General features: G+C 40.0%; 1 protein-coding gene across 1 annotated transcript in view; it reads right to left on the reverse strand.

Moving 5' to 3' along the window:
• Window positions 1–11653, reverse strand: part of RAPGEF1 (Rap guanine nucleotide exchange factor 1) — an 85665-nt gene extending 74012 nt beyond the window's left edge. Inside the window, exon 1 of the mRNA XM_075716089.1 lies at window positions 11597–11653. Within this exon, the coding sequence (XP_075572204.1) occupies window positions 11597–11615 (19 nt within the window). The 5' untranslated portion in view covers window positions 11616–11653. The remainder of the gene's footprint in view (window positions 1–11596) is intronic.
• Window positions 11654–11999: the final 346 nt, after the last annotated feature.

Consider the following 11999-nt stretch of genomic DNA (forward strand, 5'->3'; position numbering starts at 1 on the left):
GTTTTTCCCCACCATGATTTTATAAAGTAGGATAAAAACAGAGCAAAAGTAGAAGGCACAACAGAAAAAGGGCATAAGGATTCCAGTATTTCCCCCAAAATACACATAAACAGAAAGTGGTCAGCACTGACTTTTGGCTCTTAAGCACACTTGCTCACTAGCCTGGCTGCTATTCTGTTCAATACTTCTCACAGTCAAGTGTGAAACTCAAGAGGAGCATGTGGTAAAGCGAGTCAATACCCTGCGTTCTGCAAGTCCTTCTCCCCTCTTATTACAGCTCATCCTTTTGCTACAGCCCTGCCCTGTTCCAGCAAAGCATTTCGTATCGACTGCTCATTTGCTGCAAAAACAGTCAGTTCCATTCACTCACCCATACTAGGTACCAGCGCAAAATTAATTTACATCTCCATCCCTCAAAGCAGATATCCCTGTTCTGCAGGGGCTTCAAAATAAGATGTATCCTTCATTTGCAATTATCATGCAAAAAAGCAAAAATCCAGGCAGATAAGTTGCCTCCTGCCTTTCACCCAGAAGCTAAGGCAATTACTGCAAAACCTGCAGTTTGTATCAGTAAACACAGCAACATAATAATTTTGGTTTATCTAATTTTCGATTTTGAGGACTATGTAAAAAACAAAACAACCAAACAAAACTCAATTGGATTTCTCCTGACAAGCAAATCACTGAACTGGCCAAAAATTGTATTTTACCCACTGCAAAAGAGAAATTCTGGAGATTCTTCAGCTGGTATGATTCAGGCTAAACGGTGTTTTACAGCTGTACAAGTGAGAATATTTTGGGAAAGAGCGATGTTTTTAATTCCCTCTGGTTCATTTAATAAAAATCTAAACATCATAGCTTAAAATAATCGTGACAGACAAAGCAGGCCAGACCTTCCTATCCAATGCAGTATAACCGTGTACTGCATCAAAACTGTTCTATATCCTCTCCTTGGATAAAATAGCAGGGATGGAAAAAAAGAAACCATTTACACAGAAGAGCAGGAATCTGTCTACCCAGACCCATTTGTTTTACTCTGCAAGTATTGACAGATGAGTAATGAAAACTCTGCTGCAGACACGAGTTCTTCTTCAAGGCAGCATCAGTTAATAAACCACAACCACAGCTGCAAAAATATTAAGGAATTTAACTAAATGACTCCTTCAAGGGCACAGGATTGCAGGCGGAGCCAGTTTTTGTGCTTTGTTATCATCCCAAAGGTTAAGATCATAGTGTGCAGCATCAACACAAACCAGTGTTACTTTTCTGGATATGAGAGCTTTGAATAACAATTCCATTAAATATATCCTACTAATATTTCTAGCAGAATTTTTTTCCCATTATGACAATATTTGAAACTAGAGCATACTAGGACGCCAAAGCTTTTATATGTGAAGTACCTCATCTGAGAAGTATTAAATGATAAAAACAAACGAAAATAATAGTAATAATAAAACCCACAGCCTGTTAGCTCTCCCCACAGGACAAGCCACAGCACTGGTAACATTGCCGAGAATGGTGTTTTGCAAGAGTTACCAACTTTGGATGCCAGACTCAGATCAGGACCTCGATCAACATTCATCTTAACAGCACATGCACGCTGGGAATGATTTCAGAATCAGTTATGCTTCCACTTGATGGGGGAATTTTTTTTGCATACTGCCAGTGGAGCTCCAACAGCCTGGATGACCAATGGCTGTAACCTTAGATGGTATTATTTATACCAGCCCTAAGTACTTACAGAACTTGAGAAGTATCAAAACAATGACATAAGCGATCAACAACCTTCCAACATAGTTTTTGTTGTTACTAACACTATTACACACCTTGTTGCCAGAGAATCTCAGGATTTATAGATAAACTGATCTGCCCACCTGTCAGAAATAACCCCTCAGATGTTTCCTTAGTTTCCCCTTTGTCATATTAACTTCAGCCAGAACAAAAGGCGTAAAATACACATTTGGGTGGTAACCCTGACCACAGATAACTGTGGTCAACTGCCAGGTAAATATTTTTCCCTTGTGCTGCTGCACATAATAAGAAGCCACAACCACCCTGACAACCCCAGGCAATGACACAAGTTACACCAATGCTGGTCCAAGTGATGGTTTCGATCCCTTGGACCTTGGCACTCCCCAGGCTGCCTGCCAAATGGAAGCTTGGAGAAGTTCTCCTTGTGTATCACTTGCGGTATACCTGATGTCCCCAGGGAGCCCTAGAAGTATTACAGTGAAATGTACACCTCAGATTTGAGGTCTAACAAACAAGGCTGTAATTCAGGATAAAACCTAAGAGTAAGAGCTGCCAATGCATATTTGAAGAATTTATACAAGCGCTTTCACCTGAGACCGACAGGACCAAAACCATCTTTGTTTAAAGTCTACCTGGAAATACACACAGGCAGTAATGAGAACCAAATTCTCTCTTTACATAGTTTTTAAGTATTCATTTGCCCTGCCATTTTTACTATGATACTTTGGCTTTTAACAGCAACCCACCCTCCACTGCCGTCAATTGGCTCCTCTGAGCTATGCCCAGAAGACACACATATTTGCGTTTTTCCAGAGGATTTTGCTTTTCCTTGGCATTCCCCATTCCAGCCCAACCAGTTCACAATTCAAATAGCCTTTGTTCTAGCAGCAAAGGAAAACATATTTTAAATCAGTCTTTTTACCTTTCAGCCTGATGCCAAAATCACCAGCTGATGGAATGCGATACCTTGCGTCTCTCTGGGCCGAGCAGCACAAGGGAAAGCAAAGAAATTCAACTTTAAAAGGTTTAGTGTCTGTTTCATCTTTGGGAACTAACAGCAAATTAGATAAAAATTTTGCCAGCTCACAGACCTGCCACCAGCAGCAGGGTTAATACTAAGTGAGCTCTTGCAGGCGTCCCCTTTGTGTTACGTAGGTTCTTTCGTTAGGTCTCTCAGCGATGACTTGCATGCAAGATGGGATTTTTTCGGAGGCAAGGGGTCTTCTCCTAACCCTGGTTTCCTCCCCGGAGAGTCATGCAGCCCGAGGAGTGAACACCATGGCCAAACAGCACGTTTGCTTTAGCGCTGCGAGAAACAGGCGTGCCAAAGCAAGGGTGGCAGTGCAGAAATGCCTTCCCCAGCTCTGCCTCAGCCAAAATGCAGCAAGCAGTTGGCTAAATCAATGCATTCAGCTTCACATAACTATAGTATCAAGCAGTATCTAAAATCTCTTTGAACAGCTTCCCAACAGGATAGAAATCTGCCTGGGGCTGGGATTCATCTCCCCCAAACTTAGCTGGGTAAATGCTAGGCATTATGGTCTATACTAGTCATGGTCACCACAGGCTTTTCCTGTAGTCTCCAAACCAATATAACCACTATTAAATCCTTTTGACAACTGCTGGAATCCATGAGGGACTAGAAATTATTAGAACAAAAATTATACATAAATAAAAAACATCTTAGGCTTCGTATACACAAAATTGTATCTATTTCAGTATAGGTGCAATTTTGAGCCAGCTTCACAAAATTGACTAATTCTGAGCAAGGCTATTCTCAAATCACCATAAATCTCTCTTTTATGTATTTATCTTACCTTCATAAACTTAGAGGCAAAAGCTTAAATTGCTCCATCAGTTTTAATTAATACAAGTGTGCTGGTGCAAGAAGTTTAGTGGAGAAATGAGAAGTTTCTAGGCAATAAAGAATTTGTATTGTTCATTCTTAGACCTTGCCTATACATGAAGGTTGCATCAATTAATCCAGTTGACGTTAAACTAGAGTAGCTCACTGCACAATTTTCTCATATTTTTTCAAAATACAGTCAGATTTATCTCATGCCTGTGAATTTTACAGTGCAAGACAAACTAATATGAGACAAGTTTAGACTGACAAAATGCTTATGCAACTGAATAGCCTAAGATCCTAACCTTAGTTAAATCATCAAACAGCAAACTACATCATCCAGGTCTTATTTTTTTTAAAAAAAGTCTTTTTCTATAAGCAGCAAAACTAGTGAAACTCTGTCTATTCTTCTTCCAACACAAGAAATCTAGCTTCCTCACATCTCCCTTGGCACCCCTCTGAACAAGAAGCACTATGTGTGTTAGTGATTCTGAAATTATGTGTGTACCAGTTGACACTGGATGGCCAAACGGAGTAGGGACAGCTACATTTTCCCTTTTGCCATAATGAAGGCAATATTTGTGGTCTCTTCGTTCTGCTCAGTCTTCTACAGAAAATGTGCAGAAATTTAAATAAATTTCTAATATCGATTCCTCTGCAAAGTTTGACTGAAATTGGCCAAGAGGCCCAAGAGTTCTAACAGAGGATGGATAAGCCATCGCTATTTCCTTACAAAAAGATGCTACAGATTAAGTAAGAGAGGTACAGACATAATAAGTAAGGTTACCTCTGAGCAGACGCGCCAAGTTATGCATCAAGACTCAGTGGTTCTTTTTTAAAGGATACTGTACACCTGAGTATCACAAAATCAGCCATATTTGAAAACACCAGCTCATTGTAAACAATGTACTTTAAATACCATTTCTTATATTCATTAGCACGTTTTAACAGGGTGGTTCTACAGCTTTCCAAAGTGTCTCTCCTGAAAACTACAACAGACCAGATTGACAGAGCAGGAGACAAAAGTGCCACTGTTTCCAGTGACAAAGATCAAACAGCTATTCACAGAGCAAACAGAAAAACTAAGCCGAAAACAGAGAAACTCCCCACCTCAGTTTCTGTCAGTTATGTTCTCCTAGGTATTGCTCATAAACAGACGAGATTTTTTTTTTTAAAAAAAAGTCATCTGACTTTCAGATGCATAATGGTTTTTGGGGTACTGCAAATTTCTCCCATATAGTAGCCCCAGAGAAACAATTCCAAGCAGTAAAAGAGTAAACTCAACCCCTGCACCACTCTTACCATGCTCCATCAAAAACCTGGCATCAGACTTAACATATGATTTCATGTGACCTTTGCAAGGATATTTATACAGACAAACCACCTCCTGCACAAACCAGTGCTCTACATTTTCTGTAACTCCCTGTAAATGCACAGATGAGCTCTAACTAAACCTGTTGGTAGACCTCCCTAGTTCTTCAAACTTCTTATTCTCTTATATAATTCAGTTTAAAGCTTCTTCTAATTAGAAAAGCAGAAAACATACACTTAAAAAAAATTAAGATGGAAAGAATATATCCAGATAGGGATATTTAATTTCTTTGAATATGAAAGCTGCAGCACAGATCACTCCCAACAATGAAATGCAAGGTTGCATTGTTAAGCACAAAGTGGATGGGAACCACCTGCACTTTACCTCCCCATACTCCAGCTGACAAACTTAGGTTAATACAGTTAGAGCACAAAATGAAAGGATAATATATCACCCAAGGAAAACTGTGTTTTAAACAGTATTGTCCTGCTCACTGAAGCCCACTGTTGGATGGATTCGCTGAGCACTGCTATCTAGAATTGGTTGGAATGTACTATATACATCCAGAGCTAAAATATTGATTTCCCTGGGTGCCCTTTATTACATGATGTTTGGTTCATAAAGGAAACTTTCTAAATATGGAATTAATTCCTGAGGCTATTTTACCACCTCTTGGGCAGTATGGACAGGACAGATTGGTAGACTGAGAAGCACAACAAACACTTCAAAAGGTAGGGGATAAAATAACGCATGCTGTACATTGTGAACACACTCCTTTTGCTCCCATTTTAATTATCAAAGACTACCTGCAAACTACAGTTTATCAGATCTAGAACTACATATTTAGTCTCTTGGTAAAATTCTATCAAGGTTTAATCAACCAACCAAGTTGCAGCATCTCCTTACTCCAACTTTACCAGCGATGGGTAACTATTCTTTGATTTTAACCTTTACTGATTTTTTCCTTTCTTTCCAGAAGCCTAAAAAGAAAATTCTCATCTATTTTCTTTCAAAACACAAGATTTTTGTACATGTGAGGGATGAAATTAAAGATCTTGTTTAGAATATAAATGGGAATGGTTCAGTGAATATGTTAAGTACGCAACAAAGGGCATCCCCACATGAAGCCTTCAGAGAGAAAGAATGAGAGCATGAGAATGCAAGCAAGCTTTAACCTTTCTCCCTCAGCAGAATAATGAATTAGTATTTCCTTAGAGGCACTGATGGCCATACCAAGATGTTAACTTGAATCACAAAATGCACAGTATTTTCATGACACCAGAAAAGCTCTACACAAAGCAGCACAGACCGTCACCCAGGTAAAGTAAGATAATGCAAAACATGTATTTGCTTAATTCAAAGAGCCTCAACCCCATAATTAAGAAATCTCTTCTTTGGGTGCCACCCATGCTCAATCAAGCCTCTCAGTGGTACAAAAGGGGAACAAAAAAACAAGAAACGCGAAACCAAAATGCTAGCCAAGGCTTAGAAACTCCATACGTCTCTTGTCAATTCCCAAATCTTTTAGATTACTTTCCTAAATATGGTAAAATAGAAAGCAAGCATAGGAGAACCGATTCTCCCAAATACCGTTGATCTCGTATCTCCCACAACACTTAAGTAAGTGAACACTAAAGATACAGACCATCTTTTTCTTATACTTGTTTCTATTCACTTCTTCCTTGCTCTCAACATGAAAACATTATCAGAGAAGGTGAGCTATGGTAGCAACTAAAACAGCAAACAGATTTAACATCAAGAGACTGTTTCAAAGCTGAAGAGCTTTAATTGAAATATGCAACACAAATAAAAGTAGACCAACAATCTGATCCATCAACCTTCTCAGGCTGCTTCACAGAATATGTGGGGACATCATTTCTCTCTCACATAGGTGAAATCGTTTCCTCTATCAGCATCAATGTCAGGCACCACAAGAAGAGATCGGAAATGTATTTCTGAGAGTGGATGCTATGGGTCAGGTAACGTAGCTGTAAATTTGCCAGGCTGCAGTAACGTGAATAGCAGAACCGTGGAACATTCCTTTGGCAGCACGTCCCAACCTGCAGGATTCCTGCAGCTTTTCCGGATTGCTGAAATTCATCTTCTGTCTCTTTGCCTTGGAACAGACTCCTGTGAAAGCCTCCGGGAGCCTCCTCCTTGTCCTCTTTCCCTTTTTGTCATCCGTCTGTCTTTTCCTATCTGCCCTACTTGCATGCAACTTAGCCCACCATTCCCTCCCCTTCTAACATCCAGGGCTTGTACCTCCTCTTGCTCTTTTTCTGGTCTTTCCAACCATTCCATCAACATCCCCACTTGTGATGTCCCTTTTTCCTTCTCTGGCCACCTTTTATACACCTTGGAGTTCTGGGGCTGCAAATTCAAACTTGCAAAGGTGAATACATCTAGTTTTCCTCCAACCAGCTCTCCCTTTTCCTCTAATCTCTACTAAAGCACTGAGAACGACACACTGTTCTCTATTACCATCCCCTCATCCCATTATGCTCTCTAATATTTCTCAACTGTACACCATGAAAGCCAAGCTTTGGTTATTTAGACAAAACTGACAAATACCAAAGCTAATAGTCTTGCAATAGCTACATGATTTTAATACTGCTTCCATAACAATGGCTGAATCCTATAGTTTGCTAACTTTAATAAAGAAAAAGAGACAGCTGTAACACCAAAGCAGAATTTCCCAAATATTCAGGCACTTACAGAACAATAAATTTCCAATTGTTTTTAGAGAGAAAAGTCTATTCTGTCACAAATTTGAGAAGCTGAAGGATCCCTCTCCATGCACATGTTTTTCTCCAGATAATGTAAAGTCTCCACAGGAAGAATACAGACTGGAAGGATTAATTTCGCTGCTAAGCAACAGTACACAGAGGTCAACAGCTCTGCAAACCGGAAAAAGACCCCAAAACTCCAGATCTCTAGTTTCAGCAGAAAAAATGTTGGGATGATTTGCCTTGGAAAATAGAACAAGTCACATCCTCTACGTGTATCCAAACTACGCAAAATGATGGGTGTGGTGAGGAGCAGAGAGAGGAAGGCAGCTATTAAATCACCTTACCTGTAGCTCTGACATGTAATTTGTTGTTTTTAATATACTACATAGTTTCTGGAGTTTTATCTGGCACAAAGACAGGAGGTGCTCTCTATCATCTTACCTTTGCTGGGGTACAAGGATCTTCCAAATTAGATGCTATGATAACAATTCCATCTGTCACCTCTCAGTAGCCCAACTGAGAACTATCTAGACATTTCCTGTAATACACATAATGATTGAGTGCTTAAATTAAATCTGATTAGCCATCAAATGCCTCTGCCAGGGAAAGGTATAACATCTCTCTAGTTTCTTGAAAATAAAGTCTAGAAAGTTAATGCTTCATCTTCCTCCGCTTGTCCACTTGCAGTTAAAATTCTATAAGCTTCAGAATCGAATGCTCTCCTTTCAAAGGATTTGTAAGTCAACAGCAAAGCTCATTTTGCCAATTCTACCCACAGGCTTTCAACTTTGGAATAAATACAGAGTTAATGTACAGTTTTTAAAAAAGACCCACAGCTTTGCCTCAGAGTCTTTCTAATATAGCACAGATGCACTTACAGATAGAGTTATTAGAATATCAGCTGAGGTATCAACTGCAATTCAAAACTTCCAAAAAGATGAAGAAAACCCCAAGGAAACCTTAAAAAGCAGTTAGAGATATACTCCCTGCCCTAGGAACAGATACCAGGTTTCTTCCACTCATGCAATACATTGCAACAAGTAAAGCCATGCTGATAGATTACAAGTCCCTTTCAAACAGAAAATGTTCTCTGCAAGTGAAGCAATAGACCTGGATGAGGGACATTTGTGTTACAATCTTGACTGACAGCGAAATTCCACTCATCTCTCTGCCTGCCAGGAGGTTAGCAAGAGTCAGCAAGAGTTACCACCACATAAAAATCACACCAATAGATATATTTAGTCATTGCGGTTCAAGGAAAATGATTGCTTGCACTGAAAATAAATTTAGCAATTGTTTCCAGTTTCTGCTTTTTCACTGACTAAGGCACAACCCAGCTGCTTCACATTCCAGTAGACTTCAGCTGTCTTTTTTTCTCCACTCCTTGTCCACTTCCTTCGTACAACGCTATGACCATCTCAATCTTGCAGCAGTTATCCCACAGGCTACATTTCTGAACACTCTAGTCTTGAAGCTATGCAACAGAACACCTGTCAAGCCTATGCCGACTTAGGAAAAAATGCAAAATTCTGCTCTTTGTGCCGTTTTGTAGGAAACACTAAATAGTGATCATCTCGTACCTGTATTTTGCTGCTACACAAAACTAGACTGGGTTGTTGATGCTTTTTAAAGAAGTTACAATAAAACACACATGCAATGTCACTACCCGAAGGGCATATAGTAGGAAATGCAGTAGGTGCTAAAAGCCCAAGTAAGGAAGAACTGGAACTGAATTGCCTTTGGGGTTGTTGCAGTGAGTCTTTAGATGAGTTTAACTTTCAGATTCCAGGACAAGATATTTCACAGAGAATTTTTACTTCGTTTGAAAACCACCAGTAGAGCAGCACTTACATTGGTCAACAGCAAAGCTTCTAACTTGAAAGCCCTCACTTATACTGAAAAATGTGGTACAGTGGTGAATACACAGCTGAACCGAGGAGTTCTGCCTAGTAACTCACCTAAGCATACCTTAGACAAAGAGAAACTGCAGAAAACTGTACAGGTGTAAAAAAAATACACAGAATAATTTCCATAGAACAATCCAAGAGATGATTACAGGTCAAAATATATCCTCCCCAAAAGTAAGATCCCCGGGAAACTTCATGTTAATACATAAACATTCACAAATGTGCAATTCAGAATCATGTAAATTGGTGTGGAGGACTCTGAACAAACATTAATTTCCTACAGAGATGGGAATAACCTGGCCCCCTGAATCGTTTCTTCTATTTTGCCATTTTCCTTAAGAACAGAGTTCTCCTGGGGTTACCCCTAGATGTTTATACCACCCATACTAAAGGAGGAGACTTCAGAGGTGAATTTGCTTATCAGGCAAATGCTTATGAGTAAAAGGTGAAGACAACAGCATTTTCAGTCTGCTGGGAATAAATACATCCAGTTGAGCCCTGAGCAGAACAGAGACAATGACTGCACTCCCGGTAGCTAACACATGAAACAGTTAGCTCAAACAACCTTTAGCAGACAGCTATTGAAAAAGCAAGCTTACATGGGATATGAAAACCCTGCAAGAAATGACAAGATTAAGACTGAAAACATCAAGTAAAATAAACCTTCAAAGTATGGCACCCATATGTTCTTCGGTTTTAATAAAGGGCATTCTTGAACGGACCTGCTTCATGGAAGAGCTTTTGTTTTAGACCTGATGGTGTCTAACTGCTCCCTTATTCTCCCTGAATGATGCCGAATAGTTCAACTCCCTGGCGCCCGTAATCCATCAGGTAAATACAGGAATTCATGTATTGCCATGGTAACAGGAAACCCAAGCAGAATCTGTGACCTTCTCCACTCTTTCCTGGCATCCCTATTTTGGATTTGAGATCAAAACTATAAGACTACCTAGGGTGAGAGCAAATACCTCCTGAAAGTGAAGACAAAAAGTCACAGTTCTACGGTAATGAAAAACCAACACTGGATGCCATTCCTTCTCTTCAAGTCAATGGGGATTCTGCTTCCAAAAAGTATTTGGAAGTCTCTTGGCTGGAGCCTGACGAAACAGGCAGTCTAACACTAGTGAAAACAAAATATACCCTCCTACTCTACATTACCAGATGGCTCCCCTTCACTCCAAAGCAGTGCTCTGAATCGCTCTACAGTGACCCTTCTGTTGATTAAACGACAGTACAGAGAGGCTCCAGAGGGAGCCTCGTCCGCTCTTCTTGGTGGACAGGACGGTAGCTGTTATCTCTAATCACTTATTATTGTTTTTTATTAAGTGCTGACAAGGTGTTTCATTTAAGGACCCAGGGAGCAGATGTATGTAAGAACGCTAGGGATCTAACCCTATAAGGCAACACTTCTTTTCCCAGCAGCCCGACTAGATGAACATGAGAGTCAAACCACAGCCCAAGCCAATTCCGAAGTTTGTCAAGACGGCCTGTTATCAGGCAGCAGCCTATTTTATTTACAACATAATGGCTTTTGCATGTATTTCCGTTCCCATAAGAAAAAAACAAATTCAAATGTACACAAATACGCAGACCTTAGGCCTCATAGCGTTTGTTTCATGACTCTGTATCCTTTGTTCTGCTAGTGTACATATTTTGACAAATATTATCCCAGAATTACTGCGGTATTACGGACTGTGTTTATTCGGTGACGCTATTAACTGAACTGTTTGTGTCAATCAGAAGTTCAAACACTCAGAAACAGTGATCAAGACTGTACTGCACTGAAACAGCTGGCTTCCAGCCCTCCTTCCCTCCCCTTCCCCGTCTCTTCTCCTCCAGTTTATATTTGGACTGGATTTAATTTTTTTTTTTTAATAATACCCTTCTTAAAGAAATGAAAGTACAAGCAGTTGAAAGAGGACAGTTTCCCAGATTTACAGTTTCTCTTGTTCAGCAAATGATTACTACGATACACACCCACTAGAAAGAATGCCTCCACATCAAGGCTTCACCCATTGCATCTTCAAAACTGTACATTTACATCACTGACCTGGGGATGGATCCTGCATGATGTCTTGAGTTCTTCAATGGGAGTTCAGTGTGTTGCAAGGTCGGGTCTCTAGGTTGCGCAGAGTATGATTTTTGTATGGTATTTTTGGCCTTTCTGTTCTATTGTTTATGGAACCGCACTGCGTTTGTGTGTGTCTACAGAGTCATCTTCCCGCGTTTGAACTCTTCACGCTGCTTCGCTGGTGTGGAGTTATATTTACTATTCTCACAGGGTTATTTACTGCACGCGAATAAACAAAATGTGATCACTTATTTATACATCTGTAATTACTGTCTATAGCGCTATCAGCAGTTACTAAAATCCCAAGCCAAATTCACCTCTAGCATAAACAAGTGGCAATTATTTTAGAGCTGGCCCCAGGTCTATATATGCTGCTAACGCC

This window comes from Pelecanus crispus, chromosome 9, assembly GCF_030463565.1.
Source record: "Pelecanus crispus isolate bPelCri1 chromosome 9, bPelCri1.pri, whole genome shotgun sequence".
NCBI classification, from domain to species: Eukaryota; Metazoa; Chordata; class Aves; order Pelecaniformes; family Pelecanidae; genus Pelecanus; species Pelecanus crispus.